Source organism: Bombyx mori, chromosome 28 (assembly GCF_030269925.1).
Source record: "Bombyx mori chromosome 28, ASM3026992v2".
NCBI classification, from domain to species: domain Eukaryota; kingdom Metazoa; phylum Arthropoda; class Insecta; order Lepidoptera; family Bombycidae; genus Bombyx; species Bombyx mori.
This window is the reverse complement of record NC_085134.1, coordinates 4882030-4901360: the sequence shown is the minus strand read 5'-3', so window position 1 is coordinate 4901360 and position 19331 is coordinate 4882030. Positions and strand designations below refer to the sequence as shown.

Sequence of the window (19331 nt, the reverse complement as noted above, 5' to 3'; positions counted from 1 at the left end):
CTGCACTCTGCGATTTAAAGACTGGACTCTGCTATCTAGAACTTGAAATTATATCAGAGAGTACTTAACGGTAGGCAGCGGGTCAGCGCTACCCCTACCTATTTCTGCCGAGAAGCAGTAATGCGTTTCGGTTCGAAGGGCGGAGCAGCCGTTATGACTATACTGAAATCTTAGAACTTATATTAGACGGAGGAGTATGAAATTTCCCACACTTATAAAGAATAAAAAGAAGTAGTGCAGAATGCTAATATTTTTTTAAATTATATATAAAAAATACATGAAATCAATAAATAAAAACATAACACACACTACCATGTATTTGACACACCCACACACAGAGAGAGAGAGAGAGAGAGAGAGAGAGAGTATTCTTTATTGTACACCAAAAAAACAAATGAACAGTGCGATACATTAAAAACAAAAAGTACAATTGGCGGTCTTATCGCTAAAAGCGATCTCTTCCAGACAACCATCAGGTGGACAAGAATCATTTGGAAACGAACTACGCGCGGTGTACCATTCCAGTGAAATACATATACATATATGTACACATACATATACACATACATATCTCTGTAAATATACATAAAATTAATACAAAGTATTATAATATAATAATAATTATTAGAAATAAAAAATAAATAAATTAAGTTTAAATTTTGCTTCTTTACATATAAATAAGAATAAGCAATTTACATATAAAAGATACTTAAAATACCTTTGAAACATATACAATTTAAGTAGATACCAATTTCAGAAATTTACCCTATCACATATTAAATCGGTTGACTAGTATTTAAAAAATGTTCCTTAATGAGGCGTTTGAACGACTTTAATGTTTCAGCATGTCGTATACGTACCGGGAGAGCATTCCACAAACGAATAGCTTGAACAGTAAAGGAATGATCGTAGAACCTTGTCGAATGCACTGGCATCATTAATTGCATGTTGTCCGTTGATCTCAGGGATATGGTATGTGTATCACGGATAAACTCAAAGCGTCTTTTGAGATAAGAAGGAGAAGAAGGATTAAATAGAACAGTATAGAGCAAAGAAAGAATATGAGCATTCCGACGAAGGCGAATTGGCAGCCACTTGAGCTTAGCGCGAAATTCTGAGACGTGATCATATTTTCGTAAGCCAAATATAAATCTTAAACAGAAATTTTGAAGACGCTCTAGTTTATTTAATTGTGCTTCAGTGAGATCGAGATAGCTAACATCAGCATAATCAAGGATGGGGAGAAGAAGAGATTGTGCAAGCGCAGTCTTGGTGGCAGTAGGGAGAAAATTTCGCAGACGTCTTAAGGATCCTGCAGCCGCATAAATCTTTCGACAAGTTTCTTTAATTTGTGCATCCCATGACATATGCCTATCTACAAAGATACCCAAGTTTCTCACCTTATCACTAACTGGTATTTGAACTCCATCAATTGAAATTGGGGGAATTCGCGTCCAATCAATTGTCGCAAGCCTTCTAGGTGCACCGACAATAATGACCTGAGTTTTTGTCGGATTTATTTGCAGCCCATAAGATTTACTCCAATTTGTTATACTAAGTAAGTCATTATTTACTTTGGTGCAAGCAAGAGGCAATTCTTCCACCGGGGCTTGCGTATAAAGCTGGAGATCGTCTGCATACAAGTGGTAGGAGGAAATGAGATGGTTGGAGACAGAATTAATATATATCGCGAAGAGCAATGGAGATAAAACGCCACCCTGCGGAACACCCACGAATGTGTCACACCACGAAGAAAAATTATCTTCGATGCGAACACGCTGCCGGCGACCAGACAGGTAACTACGAAACCAATCAACTACGGATGGAGATGTGTTAAGAGAGCCAAGTGTAGCAAGGAGAATGTCAATATCAACGGTGTTGAAAGCATTACTAAAGTCAAGCAATGCAAGCACCGTCAACATTCCCCTCTCCATGCCGAGCCTAATATCATCCGTGATATTTACCAATGCAGTCGTAGTACTGTGACCAGGACGGAAACCAGATTGGAAGGGATTTAAGAGATTATTTTCATAAAGGAATTCACTCAGCTGTGCATGAATAAGCCGTTCTAAAACCTTGGATAGGAAAGATAAGATGGATATAGGACGATACTCGGAAAATGATTTGGGATTAGGCTTTTTAGGCAGAGGTGTAATTTGCGCGTCCTTCCAGGCAAAGGGAAAGGTACCATTACTCAAAGAGTAATTCATGATATGCGTAATTACAGGAAGGATTTCATCAAGGATTGGTAGGATCATATTTCGGCTCAAATTGTCAGCACCGACTGCATTAGAAGTAATAGATAAGATGCTCTTCTTAACACCACAAGCCGTTAAGTGATTGAAAATAAACGGTGAAAAATCCGGGGTCGGGAGATTTGAAAGAGAGTTCATTGTATTCGATTTAACTGTCACATCAAAATTGGACGAAGTTGAAAAATGTAAATTTAATGCATTTAAATTCACGTCAGAAGGGGGTATCACATGACGTGTCTTTCCAATCCCCAAAGTTCTAAGAAATTTCCAGACCTTCACCGGATCTCCATTTTCTACAGAAGTATGAATATGTTGGCGTTGAGCATCCCTACACATCCTGTTGCAGCGATTTCGAATCCGCATGTAATTATTACGATTCTCAACTGTAGGTATTCTCTTGAACCTTGCCTTGGATGCTGCTTTTTTAGATAATAATATTTTGAGTTCCTCCGTAAGCCAAGGCGAGGGTAAATGCTTAAGCCTTACCGGACGGATCGGTGCATGTTTATCGTATAGTTCTGTTAAAAGTGTTGTAAGGAGCTTAACCTTTTCGTCACAGTCGTCACATGCAAATAAGGGGTCCCAGTCAATACCACTAGCATCTTCACGAAGGTTATCCAGGTCTATACCACCAAAATTGCGTTGCAAGAGGATTCTAGATTTGGCCTTGGGGGGGCGAATCTTATAAGAAAGGAAAAGTAAATCGTGGTAAGAAAACGCATCGGCTGAGCACTGTCCGTGTTTAGCGACGTGATCTCGAGAGCTAATCAAAATTAGGTCAAGAAGTGACGGGGTACAGTTGGGGAAAGTGTGTGTAGCATTTAAGGGGAGAATAGATAAATTACAAGATTCGGTAACAGATAGAAAAGAAGAAGAACGACTATTACTTTTAAGAAGACATGTGTTAAAATCACCCATTATTATGCAATGGTTGTAAGAAGGAACTAAAGTTTCGAGGATGCCTTCAAAGGATGAGAAAAAATCTAAATGTGACGAGGGTGAGTAGTAGACACCCAAGAGAACTTTACGGTGGTTTAGCTCCACTTCCAGAAAAAGATGCTCACCGGCATTAGGTGGAGGAGGCTGTGCAGACAGACTAATTATTGTATACTCAATGTGTGTACGGAGATATATGGCTACACCACCGCCACCACCACTTATGCGATCGTTGCGAATAAGACGGAAGCCAGGTAAAGCATACGAACATGAAGGGAGACAAGGCTTAAGCCATGATTCGGAAATAAGAATGGCGTGGATGTTCTCACAGCTAAAACTTGCCAGCATATCAGGAAAATGTGCTGGTACGCTCTGGGCATTAATGTGAACAACATTAAAGTTCCGGGAACCATCAGAAAACTGCGACATTAGTGTCTCAGCCAAAGAAGGAACACTGGTAAAACTTGCATCATTACTACTTGCTGAGAAAAATATTTCAGCTATATCGCTTTCCGTTTCCGACATTAAAGATTAAATTATAATAAATATAAAATGAGATCAGGTAATATTCTAAACAAAATTATTAATATGCGTCGTTGCGTAAAGAAGCAAAACAATAAATATTAATAAACCAATGTACTTACAGGTTATGTAGTTACAATTCAACTACAAACATTCAGTCCACCCGCTGGTTGAGTGTTACAACAATAAATAAAAATAAAACTGAAAATAAAAATATTTACATTATTCGTGAAGTTAAAGAAAAGAAAAGAAAAATAATAATTCAAATAAAAACAAAACAAAACTACTAAAGACAAATTATTCATAGTTCAGGCCGTAATAAAAAACTTGGGAAAAAGATTAAGAAGAAAGATTTCGTCAACACAAGATTATTGTTGGAGTCAACATTATACGTAAAAAAAAAAAAAAAAAATTTATATCGAAATACTTACTCTATGACACAACACGCGAAGTTATCTATATTAGAATATAATCTGTGCTTGTCAAAGTATTATCTGTGGTAAAAGTGTTTGTTGTTGTGATGTCGTTGAGCGTTAAATTTATTACATTTACATAAACAAGTAATATGTTAAATTATGCAGAGTACAAAATATATGTATGAACTGAGTATGAACACAACAACTAAGCAGATTGGAACTATTCGCTTAATCCGCCTTATTCAGCAGAAATACTCATGTACAAACCTTATACTACCCGAAAAACAAATATGAATTCGACCTGAATATGAATTCGACCTGAAGATGAAAGTAATAGTAGCAGAAATAAAATGAAAAATGCAGAATAAAATTGAATCTTCATTTACGGGCGGCCGCACGCTTAAGCTTTGGTGCAACAGACGCCGTGTTTGGTTTTGCGGCAGTTTGTACAGGAACAGTCTCCACGGTGTGCCTATCAATTTCAATCAGTTGTCTACGGCAGTACACCCGATGTCTTTTGCCATCTGAGCCGAGAACATAAACTGTGCCTTCTTTAGTCCACGAGTTCGTTACTCCAAACTTGTCCCGTGCTGCCATGAAAACATCGTGCCGTTGTTTCGTAAGAAATTCGGAAACCGTTATCCCAGTCCTTTTTAATTGAGACTTACTAAACCAGATCTTATTGCGGAAACTAAAATCATGGAACTTCACCAAGATCGGTCGTGCCCTTTCCCTGGCAGAAGGCTGTCTCATTCTGTTACACCATTTAATATCGTGAACTGAAACAGTATTTAATGAAAAATGTTTTTTCAATATGTCGGCCACAATTTCGAATGTATTTTCTTGTTTCTGTTCAACCACCCCGTGGAAAAGCAACATCTTCCTGCGGCCATGCATCTCCATGTGATCAAGTTTGTGAGACAGAACCTCAATCTGTTTTTGTAGACCCGACACAGCCTCAGTGATAAATGCTCGAAACACTGCAAACTCAGCAGCCAGGTCCGGAGAAGATGTTGAGGGAGATGATACTGACTGTGGATGAAGCTTTGCCTCAAAATCAGCCATCTTCTTGTAAAAGTGCTCCGACAAGTCTGACAAACTACTTTGCAGTACATTCATCTTGAAATCAGTAAATATTTAAAACAGGAGAATAACACTTCCCAGCAGGCAGACACTAGTACTTATCACAATAAATGGTCAATTTCTCAAAAAAGACTTTTGTTAATATTTTAAATCAATTTTAACAAATGTGAACGAAAAACTCGTGTGTTTTCTGTGACTACCCGCGCAATATTATCAATATTACACACACACGCATGCGTACTATGTGTTTATTGTCTATCTTTTCTTATTGCTTATGTGTAGTCTGTGGTCAAATTGAGAGTAAATTATTTGTCTTTAATACTATTTGTCCAAAGTGTATTCTTGGCGAAATTTGTGATTATTGGCCTATAATAAATACTCTTTGACAATTGAAACATAATAGTGTACAAACTTATAATTTCAATTAATTATAGTCGAATTTGGATTACCGAAGGACCACTAGTAATAAAATAATCTAATAATATTATCTACAAATTTATTAATAAATAAATAAATAAATAGCGTATATCTTTTTTTTTTTTATTGCTTAGATGGTTGGACGAACTCACAGTCCACCTGATGTTAAGTGGTTACTGGAGTCTATAGACATCTACAACGTAAATGCGCCACCCACCTTGAGATATAAGTTGTAAGGTCTCAGTATAGTTACAACGGCTGCCCCACCCTTCAAACCGAAACGCATTACTGCTTCACGGCAGAAAAATAGGCAGGTGGTACCTACCCGCGCGAACTCACAACAGGTCCTACCACCAGTAATTACGCAAATTATAATTTTGCGGGTTTCACTTTTATTACACGATGTTATTCCTTCACCGTGGAAGTCAATCGTGAACATTTGTTGAGTACGTATTTCATTAGAAAAATTGGTACCCGCCTGCGGGATTCGAACACCGGTGCATCGCTTAACTTATCTTTGTCTGAACTTACTCTGACATACAAAATAATGATGACCAAAAGCAGAAATACGCTAAAGTCTGTATATATATTGTTTTAGAACGCCATGGAAGCCATAGTGGCGGTGGCGGTACTGGTGAACTGCGCGCTGATAGGACTGTCGGGGCCCGTGCACAGACTGCTGCCGGACGCCACGCCCGCACAAACTATACTCATCATTGTGGGATTAGAGGTAACGAATAACTTTTTTTTTTGTTTTTCTAAATATCTGTGAAGCAATCACGCACAATCATTCGGCCCTGATTTAGGATGCCTGTGTTGTGGGTACTAAACTGTTACTAGAATAGATATGTTAAACATACTTATATATGTTTAAATATATTGTTTATAAATATATATACAAACAAATCTGTTGGAGCTGCTATCTACTGTACCATAGTCAGTCTTATTATTAATAATAACTTTTTATTAAAACTATAGTAGCTGGGGGAATCGGGACGCTTTCCAATTCCAACACAAATTTTCAGCAGTTTTTCTTAGGGTAATACCAATAAAATTGAGATTAAAACGGTTCTGAAGGTTTAAATTTTCATATATATACGATGCAATATTATAGATAATTAATTGAAAAATATCCACAAAAACTTAAAAACTAGCTTGACCTAATCCGGTTTGGCTTTTGGGGCGAATCGGGTCACGTATGAGGACAATAGTTTTTCGATAGGGGTGGCACTGTTTAGTTGTTAGTTAGGTACTTACCTTTAAATAATTAACTTTTCAATATCTTTAATCAGTTACAAAACTCTGATGACTAAATTTAATTATTTAATATTCATAAACACTAATTAAAAGTCTTTTCAATTCAACAAGTTTAAATCTCACAAAAGCATTCTGACATCCCAGATTTGTCCATATTATACCCTTAGTCCCTATTCCCCCCAATCTACGGTACTTTTACAGTTTTATCTCGCTTTCACTATTTTCATTTGATTGTCTGGGACGCTCTGAACACTACCAGTTTTTATGGTCACGAATGACCTAATTTTCTTTTCACTCTCAACCATTACACAAAATCAGTTTTATCTGTTAAATTAAAGTGAATTTTTTTTGTGACTTATTTTCATTCATTTGTAACCCTAATATTTTGTTTGTTTCTGTGTATTTAGTATATTAAAAAAATCATAATTGTCACAATATTTTACAATATAGTTTTATTCATCATATTTATAATAATATGAAATTGTTTTCAGCACATAGTTTTAGTGATAGTATTAGCGCTACGAATCGCGATACCTGAGATCCCGGGTTGGCTCGCTACAGAAATGGCAAAAGTCGAGTTTCAACGTCGAGAAGCGATTAAAAACGCACATGCACCTTTGCTGGTGAGTTTATGGTAGAATTTTTAGAACATTATTTAGGTAGAACATTACATTATTGATGTTTTAGTAGTTTTCATTAAAAAACATCACATAACTAAAATTCCAAAAATCATTATATTGTTAAATAAAGATTCGTTTCTTTCGAAAATCCCTTTAGCACAAATTGAAATTAATAGAATTATGAATAAAATATAATTATGCGGAACTAATATCTGTTTAATTTTTTATTCATCGATAAGTCTGAATGTACAAGTCAAGACGACATCCGGCTGTCGTCTCGCAACACGCCGCGCACAATGACGCCCACGACTCCGAAACAAGCCGAAAAAGCCGATAAAAAGAAGATAAGCATCGGCAAAATACCTGAGATACCACCTTTTAGGTGAGTAATTACTTTAATAAACAAAATATAATATATAACATTCAGAATGTCTTGTTGATTTATAAATTATTCATAAATGTTTGAAGATAAGCTTCTTTAGCACAGTTGTGATTTCAAAGTAGATGAAACGAAAAAACAGCACAATAAAGAGAAAATGTATAGCTCTACACAATTTAAATAAAATGTATAAATAAAAAAATGTATATAGGGTCATAGTTTGCAACAGAATGAGATAGTACGCTTCTGAAGGTTTCGTTACTATGTCGTACATGTTTATTTTTTAATGTCTAGACAATTTTCTAGAGATATTAGAAAACAAATACACTAAAAATATTGCTAAATTTTTATAAGGCGATCACAATGCTGTTTATTTCGTCTGCGAATCACTACTGGTGCACTATTGTTCGAAATAAAAAGACGTTATGAAATTCCGACCTCAATCTCGTGTTTCATAGACGTGTCTGAACAGACTATACTTATCTAGGACAGTATAAATGTTTGAGTGATCAAAGTAATGAACCGATAATTTAAATTTTACATTTTATTATTATATATTTTGTATCTTAGCTCCGTAGCTTACATGAAAATCGCAACATTTGCACGGATTTTATCTTTATTTGCTATAGAAGTATTTTACTCGATCATTTAGTTATACTGTTACACTGACAGGTCGATTTAGATTTTAGATCTTATCTAATTTTTATAAATACATATTTTATTTTTTGCCATTTGACATTTTTGAAATTTAGTTGCTGTGCAAGAATGAAGTTAATGTTTGAAGTCTGATAAAAATATTAGGAAAATTTTAACACCGACTTAGCCTGTATAATAATCTTTAGAAGACCGTAGGGGCTTTGAAGTTATTTTAAAGATATAATATTATACTAGTTTTTTTTTTGTTTTCAGTTAATTTGACACAAGTGTAGTATGACTCGATGCGATGGGTGTGTAGTAAACGGGTTGATTCAATTTTCTACCAATATCTCATTTACTTCTAATTAACTCTTTTTTTTTTCTACCATTAACTCGATTAAGCTTTTAATACAAATTACTTTTGTTATAATTTGCAATAAAGTTTTCTTTTTAAACTAGTGGTGCTTTTGATTTTATAAATCCTTAAAGTGAATATGAACAATGAGGTAATTCAATTTTACATTTAATTAACTGCACGTATATTTCCTTGCACTAACGAGATCTGATCTCACTTCTTTTTAGTTTTCCATAGAATTGAATCTGACGAAAATCTATCCATCTTAACAATTCAATCACGAACAGTGTATCATCAGTAGTATCCTAATATTTCATATGTAGAGGTTTTTGAGAATGTTAATTTACTCGTTCACGTGAAAACTATCGGACGGATTTTGATGAAGCTTCACAACATAGTATAAACATAAGAATAGGAAATAGATTATAATATAGTACAGTCACCATAAACTATTTGCCGCGAGTGTATTCAAGAAGTTGAAGTTTTTACGTTGTGGATGTCCATGGGCTCCAGTAACCACTTAACACCAGGTGGGCTGTGAGCTCGTCCACTCATCTAAGCAATAAAAAAAATGCTTAACTAATAATACTCTTTTCTTAAATAAAGTTGGCTAAGCTTAATACTAAGCTGGTTACTTTGTTTTAATCAAAGTGACTTTGCCTTCTTTTGTTTTTAATGTATGTTTTTTTTTTACGTCTTTTACAAATAGATTCGTTCTCTTCATATTCGGATTAGTCTTTCCCAGAATCTTTGAGATGTTATGGCGTTTTAATAATAGACAGGATTACTTCAGTGCGCCGCGTAGGTCACGGGTGACCTACACGGCAGTCAAAGGGTTAATAATTGTGATGATGCGCACTGTTCGTGATTTGAAATGTAAATAAGCTTAACTCTCCTATTTGTCTGCGAACCTTTGGCACGGTTACATTGTACATGGGATTTCAGGTCTACAATTGATGCTTTCAGGCCGAAAGCTGCTTCAGTCACGGAGCCAGCCGTCACGACGGGCTCCCTCCAGATACTGCAGGATGTGAGCCCGACCAAACCTATACGGAGGAAGGTAGGGTTGCCAAGATATTATTTTTTAATCTACTACTATTTTGTGGGAAATTTGTGCAATTGTCTTAATAAACGATTCAACATGCTTTATTGAAGTGAAACTTCCTTATCGGCGTTGGAAAAAAATTTACCGTCACATTTTTCGGTTACGCGTCACATTTTTCCGTTACGCGCCATCTTTTAATTAACGGCTGTATGTTCTGAAGTATGGATGCGCATTTGAGAAACCGACCTCATGTCTCAAGGTGGGTCACGGAATACATTTTGTAATTGCAATAATCCCAGGTAACCCACTTAATATCACGTGGACCGTGCTATTATTGTTATTACGTAAAATAATAGGAAGAAAAGTACCAGGGTATTATGATATCAAAGAGATGTATTATTATAACTTTACTCTGACGTACAGCCTTCTTTATTAATTAACGGCTGTATGTTCTGAAGTATGGATTCCGATTTGAGAAATTGACCTCATGTCTCCAGGTGGATTACGGAAATCATTTTGTAATTCCAATAATCTCAGGGAGCCCACTTAATAATATCACGTGGACCGTGCTATTTATTACTGTTATTACGTAAAATAATAGGAAGAAAAGTACCAGGGTATTATGATAGCAAAGAGATTTATTAATAATTAACGGCGGTATGTTCTGAAGCATGGTTTCGGATTTGAGAAATCGACCTCATGTCTCAAGGTGGGTCAAACTTCACGAACCTCAGGAACCCCATTTAACACCACGTGGACCGTGCTATTATTATTAATTTATAGGAAGAAAAGTACCAGGGTATTATGATATCAAAGAGATGTATTATTAAAATGCTGTAATAATCTTAGTAGCAAAAAGGTAAAGTGAAATAATTGTATTATTTGTATTCATGTCTATGATAATAAAATCCTTTTGTTTAAACTTTATCTAATTTAACTTTATTTAACCAATTTCTAGAAAGTTGCATGTAGATCATTTTTCGAAAAATAAGGCCATAAACAAGTTTCACTTCTTACGTGTGTACACTAGTACACGCACACATTTTTTTTTTTAATCCACTCAAATGTGGTTAAAGTCTCAGGGTAGAAATTAATTTTAGTCCTAAGGATGTTAAAATACTATGATTAGCAATTTTATCGTTTTGCTTAATGTAGTTAAGTTAAATTAAATTTTTGAAACTATATATGGGCCCTAAGTATTTATTATAAATATTATAAAGAGGAAAGATTTGTTTGTTTGTTTGTTTCGAATAGGCTCCGAAACTACTGGACCGATTTGAAAATTTCTTTTTCCATTAGAAGCCGACATTGTCCCTGATGAACATAGGCTACTTTTTTTTATTTTTTTTTTATTTTTATTTTTTGGTTTCATGTGTGTTTTAATGTTTCCGAAGCGAAGCGAGGGCGGGTCGCTAGTTTATTATAAATAAATAAAACATTATATTGTAGGGTTTTCATAGCTTAATGCTTTTACTACGATCTACCCACGTCGTTACGGATCCTCCCGATCCACTAACTGTGTTTTTAGGTACCACAAGCACCGGTCACCGTCCTTGCCGAACCTGTTGCTTGCGACGCAGGTTTTGACGAGTAAATTAACCCATAGACACAGCCCACTGAGTTTCTCGTCGGATCTTCTCATTGGGTCGCGTTTCCGATCTGGTGGTAGATTCTGCGAAGAACTGCTCTTGTAGGGTCAGTGCTAGTAACACTCCCGATTTGAGTCCCGTGACCTATACGTCAAGGCGAAGCTGAAATAGCCTCTCGAAAGCTATCAGCATAGGTAGGAGAATCAACCTACGCTGAACAAAAGCTAGAGGTACATATATCAAGCAGTGGAATTAGCGGCTGAAATAGCCTCTAAAGGGTAGGGTAGAAAAAATTATAATAATAACTTGAAATAATAACTTGCTTGAAAATGTAGTTTAATCATAAGCTTAGGAAATGTAATGATCGGTCAGCGTAATGTGTCCTAGGAAGCGGCTCCGGGGACCCCGCTGTCGCTGCTCGGCGTGCGCGGGCTGCGGGACGAGCCGCTACACCGCTCCGCGCACTGCCTGCCGCACCCCGCGCTCCACCGCCCGCCCCCGAACCCCGCCCTACAGGTACGACCCTCGAACTTATCGTTACAACGGTTATAGTAACGCCATCTGTCGCATCTAAAAATCGAACGAATATCGAAGGATCTAGTAGCATTTAGAACGCCCGAGAAGTACAACGCCATCTATTATCAGATAAAGGAAACACAATACTAGAGATGTGTGGAATATTCTCGATAATTCTAGGGATGTGGTTTGGATTATAAAAGCGTTGTAGAGATGGCACGCAGTCAGTTAGTAATAGAAACTTCTTGAAGCGAAACAGCGAACGATGCGAAGCGGAAGAAGTGAATTAAAAATTTTAGTTTTTGTGAGTGTACTAAGTGACAATACAGTGTTAACTTGTGATTCGGTAGAATTTTTATTTATCTCAAACCCCGGCGTGTAATAATGTAAATAAAATAAATATAAAAAGGAATAAATAAAAATAAAGAGATAGATATTTGAGTCAAATATTCGAACAAACGACTCCTTGTGTCCAGGAGCTCTCCGGGACCGTCAGCGCGGGCGCCTCCGAGCCGGACCTCAACGCCGTGCCGGCCGACGCGAGCATGACCTCAAGTGAAGACGACAAGCCCAAGGACAAAAGCGGTCAGTACGTTTACGTTTGTTACTCTTTATATATCTCAATGAGGTCATCGTTCTTAGTAAAATTCAAAGTGATTAACGGAGATCTTGTTCCGGTATGTACGGTATGTACTAGTGGTAGGACCTCTTGTGAATCCGCACGGGTAGTGTACCACCGCCCTGCCTATTTTTGCCGTGAAGCAGTAATGCGTTTCGGTTTGAAGGGTGGAGCAGCCGTTATAACTATACTTGAGACCTTAGAACTTATATCTCAAGGTGGGTGACGCATTTACGTTGTAGATGTCTATGGGCTCCTCCAGTATCCACTTAACACCAGGTGGCTGTGATCTCGTTTACCCATCTAAGAAATAAAAACGGAGAGTGCGTGTGGCAGGTCGGTCCCGCGCGAAGGCCGCGTTGGTGAAGCGCGTGAGGTCGGTGGCGGTGTTCTCGCTCGGCCTCAAGCGGGCGCGGGAGGCAGCGGCCGGGGGCGCCGCCCCCAACACCAAGGACCCGCCCGTCACGCCGGTACGTGCTCTATGCCCATAGATAGATCGCGTCGCCAACCATAGATAATACACATAAATCAGTTATAGATAGGCAACTCAAGCACTCAACAAAAATGTTTACGGGCGTCGACCACTAGATGGCTTCACTTCGATTAGTTTCTCATTGCTCCTGTAGATGGCAGTAACATATTACCCATCCTATATTTTATTTTTAATGAAGGATTTGGTAAATTTTCAGAAACCACAAGTTGATAAAATTTCATCAATTTGTCTATAACAAATAAAGACTTGTATGATTTTTTTTTTCCTATTTTGTTATACAATAATAAAATGCCTTAACTTAAACAACATATAAGTTTAGGGGCATCCGCTACAAGATGTCGCTAGTTTCCACACAAAAAAATATTTGTCTTAAAGTAACGCAGTTTCTGGGCCCTGTCGCTAACAAACGATTCTCTTCCATAGTCAACCACGGCACATAACACACAAACACACTGATATATCCAATAGTGAGGTTGTTGGCTTGTAGTACCGATATAGAACCGGTAGATGTCGCCGTCCTATCTAGTTCTACCTCAAATAAACTTCTCGGTGCTTTAGTAACATCTTCACTGTGTATATTTAATGACGCCGCGGGGCGAAGCTAGTCGAAAAAAAGTAGCCTAAGTTACTCCATCATCAAGTACCTATCAGTGAAACCCTCGTCAAAATTGGTCCAGCCGTTCCAGAGATTAGCCGGAACAAATAGAAAAAACAGACAGATAGACAAAAATAATAATAAAAATATTTTGGTGTATGTACTGTGGTACATACACACTGAGGTACATACTGTGGTACAATGTGTACTTACGCATTTTGTAAAAAGTGGTTATTTTATTATTACAAACAGACACTCCAATTTTATTTATTTGTATAGATCTCATCTTCCTACATATAGCAAAAAATATATTGAGTGTCGTTTTAAAAGTATCGATTGAAATTTTTTGTTTTTAAAATCCTTATGTTAGTATGTAACCCAACTCACTTAGAACAAGCTCAGGATCGTGCCCTAATTATTTTGAAAAATATAAATTGATTGTCTAAAACCAGCGTCTTCTCTTTCAGAGTCACCCAGCGCCGATGCTGGGAGGAGAGCTGTCTTTGATTCCAATCGAGCAGTTGATACAGGTTGATGATGTAAAGCCTCGACCTTCCACGTAGACGGGCCCTAAGGTTGGGCACCGACGAACGCGAGGGCATAAGTCGCATTGAAGACGCTGCAGTAACTACGTAAATGTTGTTAATATTGAATAGGGTTGTGTCGATAAATGTCGATTTTGTGGTATATAAAGCATACCTCATTTTGTCTTCGTGAGAAAGCCACTATGATTGCAGTTTTTGTGGTTACATTAATCTAATATTATATTATTTTTTTCTATTTATGAAAACATTAATAAGTAAAAAGATTTAACGCGTTAATCAATTTTGAAAAATCGATATTTATCGATTAAAAATACAGTACAGTACAATTGATTAGTTAGCTTAACATTAATAAACATAGTTAACGCCTGTTAATTAGATTTATATAGACATAAATAGTCGGTACGTAATATAAAACAGTATTGTTGTAGACGTTTTATCGATGTTGTCAGTTTCGTATCGATTCCAGTTGTCAAATTGATTTTTTTTTATATGAGCGTTGAAACGGCCCTAATTGCATTAAAATAGGATGCACGGCTTAACATTAAAATGAAAAACTATGATTTAAATATTCCTCGATCAAGAGTTTTATATCTCCCTTCAAGACCGTTGACTTATTACAATAGTAGGACGGGTCAAAATCGTACGATAAGCGAATATAGGTATGGTACAGACATTTTAATAATTTAAACATCATAAATATGAATCTTAATGTGTAATAAATAAGGATTAAAATGTTGCATATCGACGCTTGAAAGGCAAACGTGACTAAGCGACAATAACTGCTTTATACGTAAATGATAGGCAATAACCAAATTCGATGCGCAAAAAAAATATATTTCTAGGTCTATTAAAATCATTTCAATCCTACAGCTAGATTCGTTAAAAAAAATTTTTTTCAGGTATTTCAACTTTAAATTAGTCTACTGTAAAGTTCACGCATTGTCGCTTAGTCACGTTTGCCTTTCAAGCGTCGATATGCATCATGAATTTGGAGAAATAACATGCTCGTTGATACAGCTAAAGTTTTGCTTGAAAGAAAGCGTAGAAAAAACAAGAAAATTTCACCTTGCGTATTCTCGTGGGTAATCAGACCGGGCGCTCGTGGAAGGTCGTTGACCTCATTCGTCAATTTTAATTTATCGCGATGAATGTTTGTTTGTTGGACACTGGGAGTTGATTTTGCTGCAGAAGTATTTTTACATACACGAAACGTAAATAACACCATAGACTTTTTTACTATTGAAGTAAGTCACCGAAAGTCATTGTGGGAAATATAAACGCATAAAAAAAATGAAGTTTTTTGTCAAAACTGTTGGGGGAATGTGAAATGTTTTGAAAAGTTTTTGATAAAAGTTTTGATGTAATATTTTCAATGTTGATGTTTTTAGGTTAGGAAGTGATGCTTTTGTTTTTTGAAAATTTTAAAAGCAATTTGTGCGACAATAATTTCTTATGGCTAGTCAAACGTGTAGTTCATCGGCTTCGATCGCTAAGTTCTGAAAAATAACCTATAAATACGTGTTGAACTATTCATATAGATATTAAGTTTTACCTGCAATATGTATGTGTATTTACTGGTGGTAGGACCTCTTGTGAGTCCGCGTGGGTGGGTACCATCGCCCTGCCTATTTGCTCCGTGAAGCAGTAATGCGTTTCGGTTTGAAGGGTGGGGCAGCCGTTGTAACTATGAGATCTTAGAACTTATATCTCAAGGTGGACGTTGTAGATGTCTATGGGCTCCAGTAACCACTTAACACCAGGTGAGCTGTGAGCTCGTCCACCCATCATAAGCAATAAAAAAATATATAAAACATTTTTTTATTGCAATGGTTACATAATACTGATTACGTTTACTACCATCACACTACAAGTGACGTCAGAATTGTTTGCATCATAATAATTTATTTAAAAAAAAAAACGCGTGCTCTGAAGCGATATCGCATTTCTCCGTTAAAATACATGTTAATACCTTAACATAAATAGGTTCTGGTTACTGTGCAAAGTCAATCCGTCCTATTAACAGATCCAGTTATTTTTCGGCTGAAAATAAATTTGTCAGATCTTGTGTGTTATATTTCTCCATGCAGCTTCTTCCATTAAATTTCGAAGTACCCTACCTCTTTAAAAGTTAGTCGTTTGTCGTTTCTAGCGTTGTTTTTATTGTTCTATACGAGTTAAAAGGAAAAAAATATCTGTTGATTGATCTGATTGGTTGATCCGGCTCGAAAGACCAAACATGAGCTCTTAGTACTTTTTCTGTGCTCGATATTCCTAATGTAATTTTAACAATAGCACATGGAAAACCCATAAATTCATAGGATAAATTACTTAGTTAAGGCGCACTGCATTATTGTTTGTTTATAACTATAGACATGTAACAATACTCAAGTATATCTTTATTTGATGTATTTTCATTTAATACAAAGTGGAAGTTTTATATTGTTTTTATCTAAGTATTATAACTAAAGGGGTTTACATCGAAACATATACTTTTTGAATATTTTGCAAAGGGCATCAGAGATATTTTGCTAACGTATTTACAATCACTTTTATATTATTGATTTGTTCTAAGGCTTGTCAATTAATTAATAGTTATGTTAACGCACCTGTTGAATTTTACATAGATTTTTAAACAGTAAAGGCTTTAGTAATTATTATTAGATAAGAGTAGGTAGCTTCAGAGTTACGTATTTTATCTGAACTAGTTAACGTAATTGATTATACAGCTACTTACATAGATTTACTTAAATACGATAGAATTTATTTAATTTTTAACTCAAATGTTTTTTTACGTTCGAATGTCAAAAAAATTCATAGTAATAACAAAAATACACTGACCTGAAGATAGAGAGAAGGGGTGACTCTTTACTACCACTATGCACCTGCATAGTAGTACGATAAATTAATCCCAAAACGTTTACCAAACTTAATTGAAAATTAAATAAACACGTCATGTATTTCAAAACACAATTTTATAAATAGGCTCGTGACAAGATTGAATTTTGAAATTATTTAGTGTATTCGTTAAAAAAATGTGCTATATTTTTCTTAAGCTTTTTGTCATGTTAAAGCAATAATAATTGTTGTAATACTCATTTTCGCGAGTGCTTTTTTTAATTAAGATCTTGAAGCGAACTCGTCAATTTTGTATTCCAGTATTCATTGATTAATACAAATATATATTAAACAAATAATTATTCACTGCAAGTGACATAATAATCTGTCAAATACAAGCGCTTACAAGTCTCTCCGTAATTTAAAAAAAAAAAACGAATCGTCGTGATAATGTTTGTAATGGCTTTGTTGGCGTAGCGTATGTACAATCCGTTGTTATAATTATTTTTATACGAAATATTTGATGTTGCCCGTTTTTGTTTTCTCGTAGTTATCAAAAATAAATTTGCATAATTACATGTTGTTTTATTATGAAATAAAAACAAACATAGTTTCTTTAGAAAACATATCGACCCTCGAAAGGCAACGTGACTAAGCGACAATAACTGCTTTGTACTTAAATGATAGGCAATAACCATATTCGATGCGCAAAAAAAAAAAAAAAATTCTAGGTCTATTCAAATCATTTCTATCCTACAGCTACTAGATAGATTCTACTACAGCTAGATTCGTTAAACATTTTTTTCCCCAGGTATTTCAACTTTAAATTAATCTACTGTAAAGTTCACGCCTTGTCGCTTAGTCACGTTTGCCTTTCAAGCGTCGATATAGGACAAGAAAAATACATTGCAATGAAAAACGTAATCTTTTTTTTTTCATGTTTTTTATTACACATTTCAACATACATAATAGCAAGTAAACATGGATCCGATCCAATAATCAGAACGTTACATAAATACTAGATCACAGGATATCTACTAAAATATTTAGGTCGGTGCCCTAATCTACTAACTTTAAATTGCCGTCAATAGAACTATCCGAGAATTTTAATTTAACAAAAATTTCATACTATCCATATTTAGCCCATAGATTATAATATAATATAGACAATGTAGATTACAATAACAATTTGATCTTGATTTGCATTACCTCTTTGTTTAGTCATAGCATTGGCTGGTGAACGAGCTATTCGCCACCAGTGGTGTGCTTAGTGCAAGTTTTATAGGTAACGTTCTCGATAGCGTAAAAGTTAACTTAAATTTGTATGCAGTTGGAACAGCGCCCCTAGCGGCAAACGATCCAATTCCATACAAAACTCAGTTAACTTTTACGCTATCGAGAACGTTAAAAAGCTCGCACTAAGCACACTGGTGTTAAGTGGCAGCCTGTATGACATTAATGGGGTCCTTAGCTTTCGCAAAATTCCACAATAGATATTAGTGGTTGGGGTCAGGAAAGTTAGTGGCGGTATTCACCCTGTCAAATCTACGGGTGTATAACTAAGTGGGCGTAAGTTGGTTGACCCGTGTGTCCTTTTCTTTGTCAGAATTTACTAATTTAATATTTATGTCTCGTTGTACAATAAAAATATATTCTATTTTACTCTTAAAGGCTAATTTTCCACACAGACATCTACAAAGTCAATTTTCATATATAGTTGAAAACTCATGAAACACGCCTAATTTTTTCTTCCCCATTGATATTGATTTTAAAGCGAAGTTTTCGTATATCATATTTTAATCGATGTAAAATAACGTTCAAAGATTCCGTTACATAAAAAAAAAACACATACGTAACAAGCTAATAGGTATAAAAGCCTATTAAAAAGACTATGCATTCACAGCATTTTTTTTATATCGATTCAATCTTGATTTCATCTGACGATACAAAAATCAGTCGCTATTGTATAAAGGGCCATCAGAGGCGATTTTCGCTGCTCGTCGGTACATAAGGGCATTAAGCATAAATAACTATAATAAATAAACCTCATTGGATAGTTCTATTGACGTTTACACCTTAACACATTCACGCCGGCGCTGTAGTTCATGTTTCTCGCCTATAGGCGGCTGCAATCAAAAATCTTTCGATGACGGGCCCTAACAAAATGTCTCAACAAAGGATTATCGCAAGTATAGCGGTTTTCATTCATTATACTGTT

The 19331-nt window shown here is 35.8% G+C and overlaps 2 protein-coding genes across 5 annotated transcripts in view; one reads left to right on the top strand and one right to left on the bottom strand.

Annotated features, from left to right (window-relative positions):
- Positions 1-17689, top strand: part of LOC101747096 (anoctamin-8) — a 59618-nt gene extending 41929 nt beyond the window's left edge. For 2 of the 4 annotated variants that reach the window (XM_038021172.2, XM_038021170.2), the window contains 8 exons: positions 6228-6359; positions 7378-7509; positions 7746-7888; positions 9843-9936; positions 11898-12026; positions 12503-12611; positions 12982-13115; positions 14201-17689. In XM_038021172.2, coding sequence (XP_037877100.1) covers positions 6228-6359; positions 7378-7509; positions 7746-7888; positions 9843-9936; positions 11898-12026; positions 12503-12611; positions 12982-13115; positions 14201-14296 — 969 coding nt within the window. In that variant the 3' untranslated portion in view covers positions 14297-17689. Of the gene's footprint in view, positions 1-6227; positions 6360-7377; positions 7510-7745; positions 7889-8794; positions 8980-9842; positions 9937-11897; positions 12027-12502; positions 12612-12981; positions 13116-14200 lie in introns of those variants that run through there. The other 2 variants (XR_009976954.1, XM_038021173.2) reach the window with 2 other exon arrangements.
- LOC134201596 (uncharacterized) lies at positions 731-4177 on the bottom strand. Its single transcript, XM_062676784.1, has 2 exons — positions 2802-4177; positions 731-1633 (listed from the first exon to the last, which is right to left on the bottom strand). The coding sequence occupies exons 1-2, from the start codon at positions 3714-3716 to the stop codon at positions 1571-1573; spliced, it is 978 nt and encodes a 325-aa protein (XP_062532768.1). The 5' UTR covers positions 3717-4177; the 3' UTR covers positions 731-1570.
- Positions 17690-19331: the final 1642 nt, after the last annotated feature.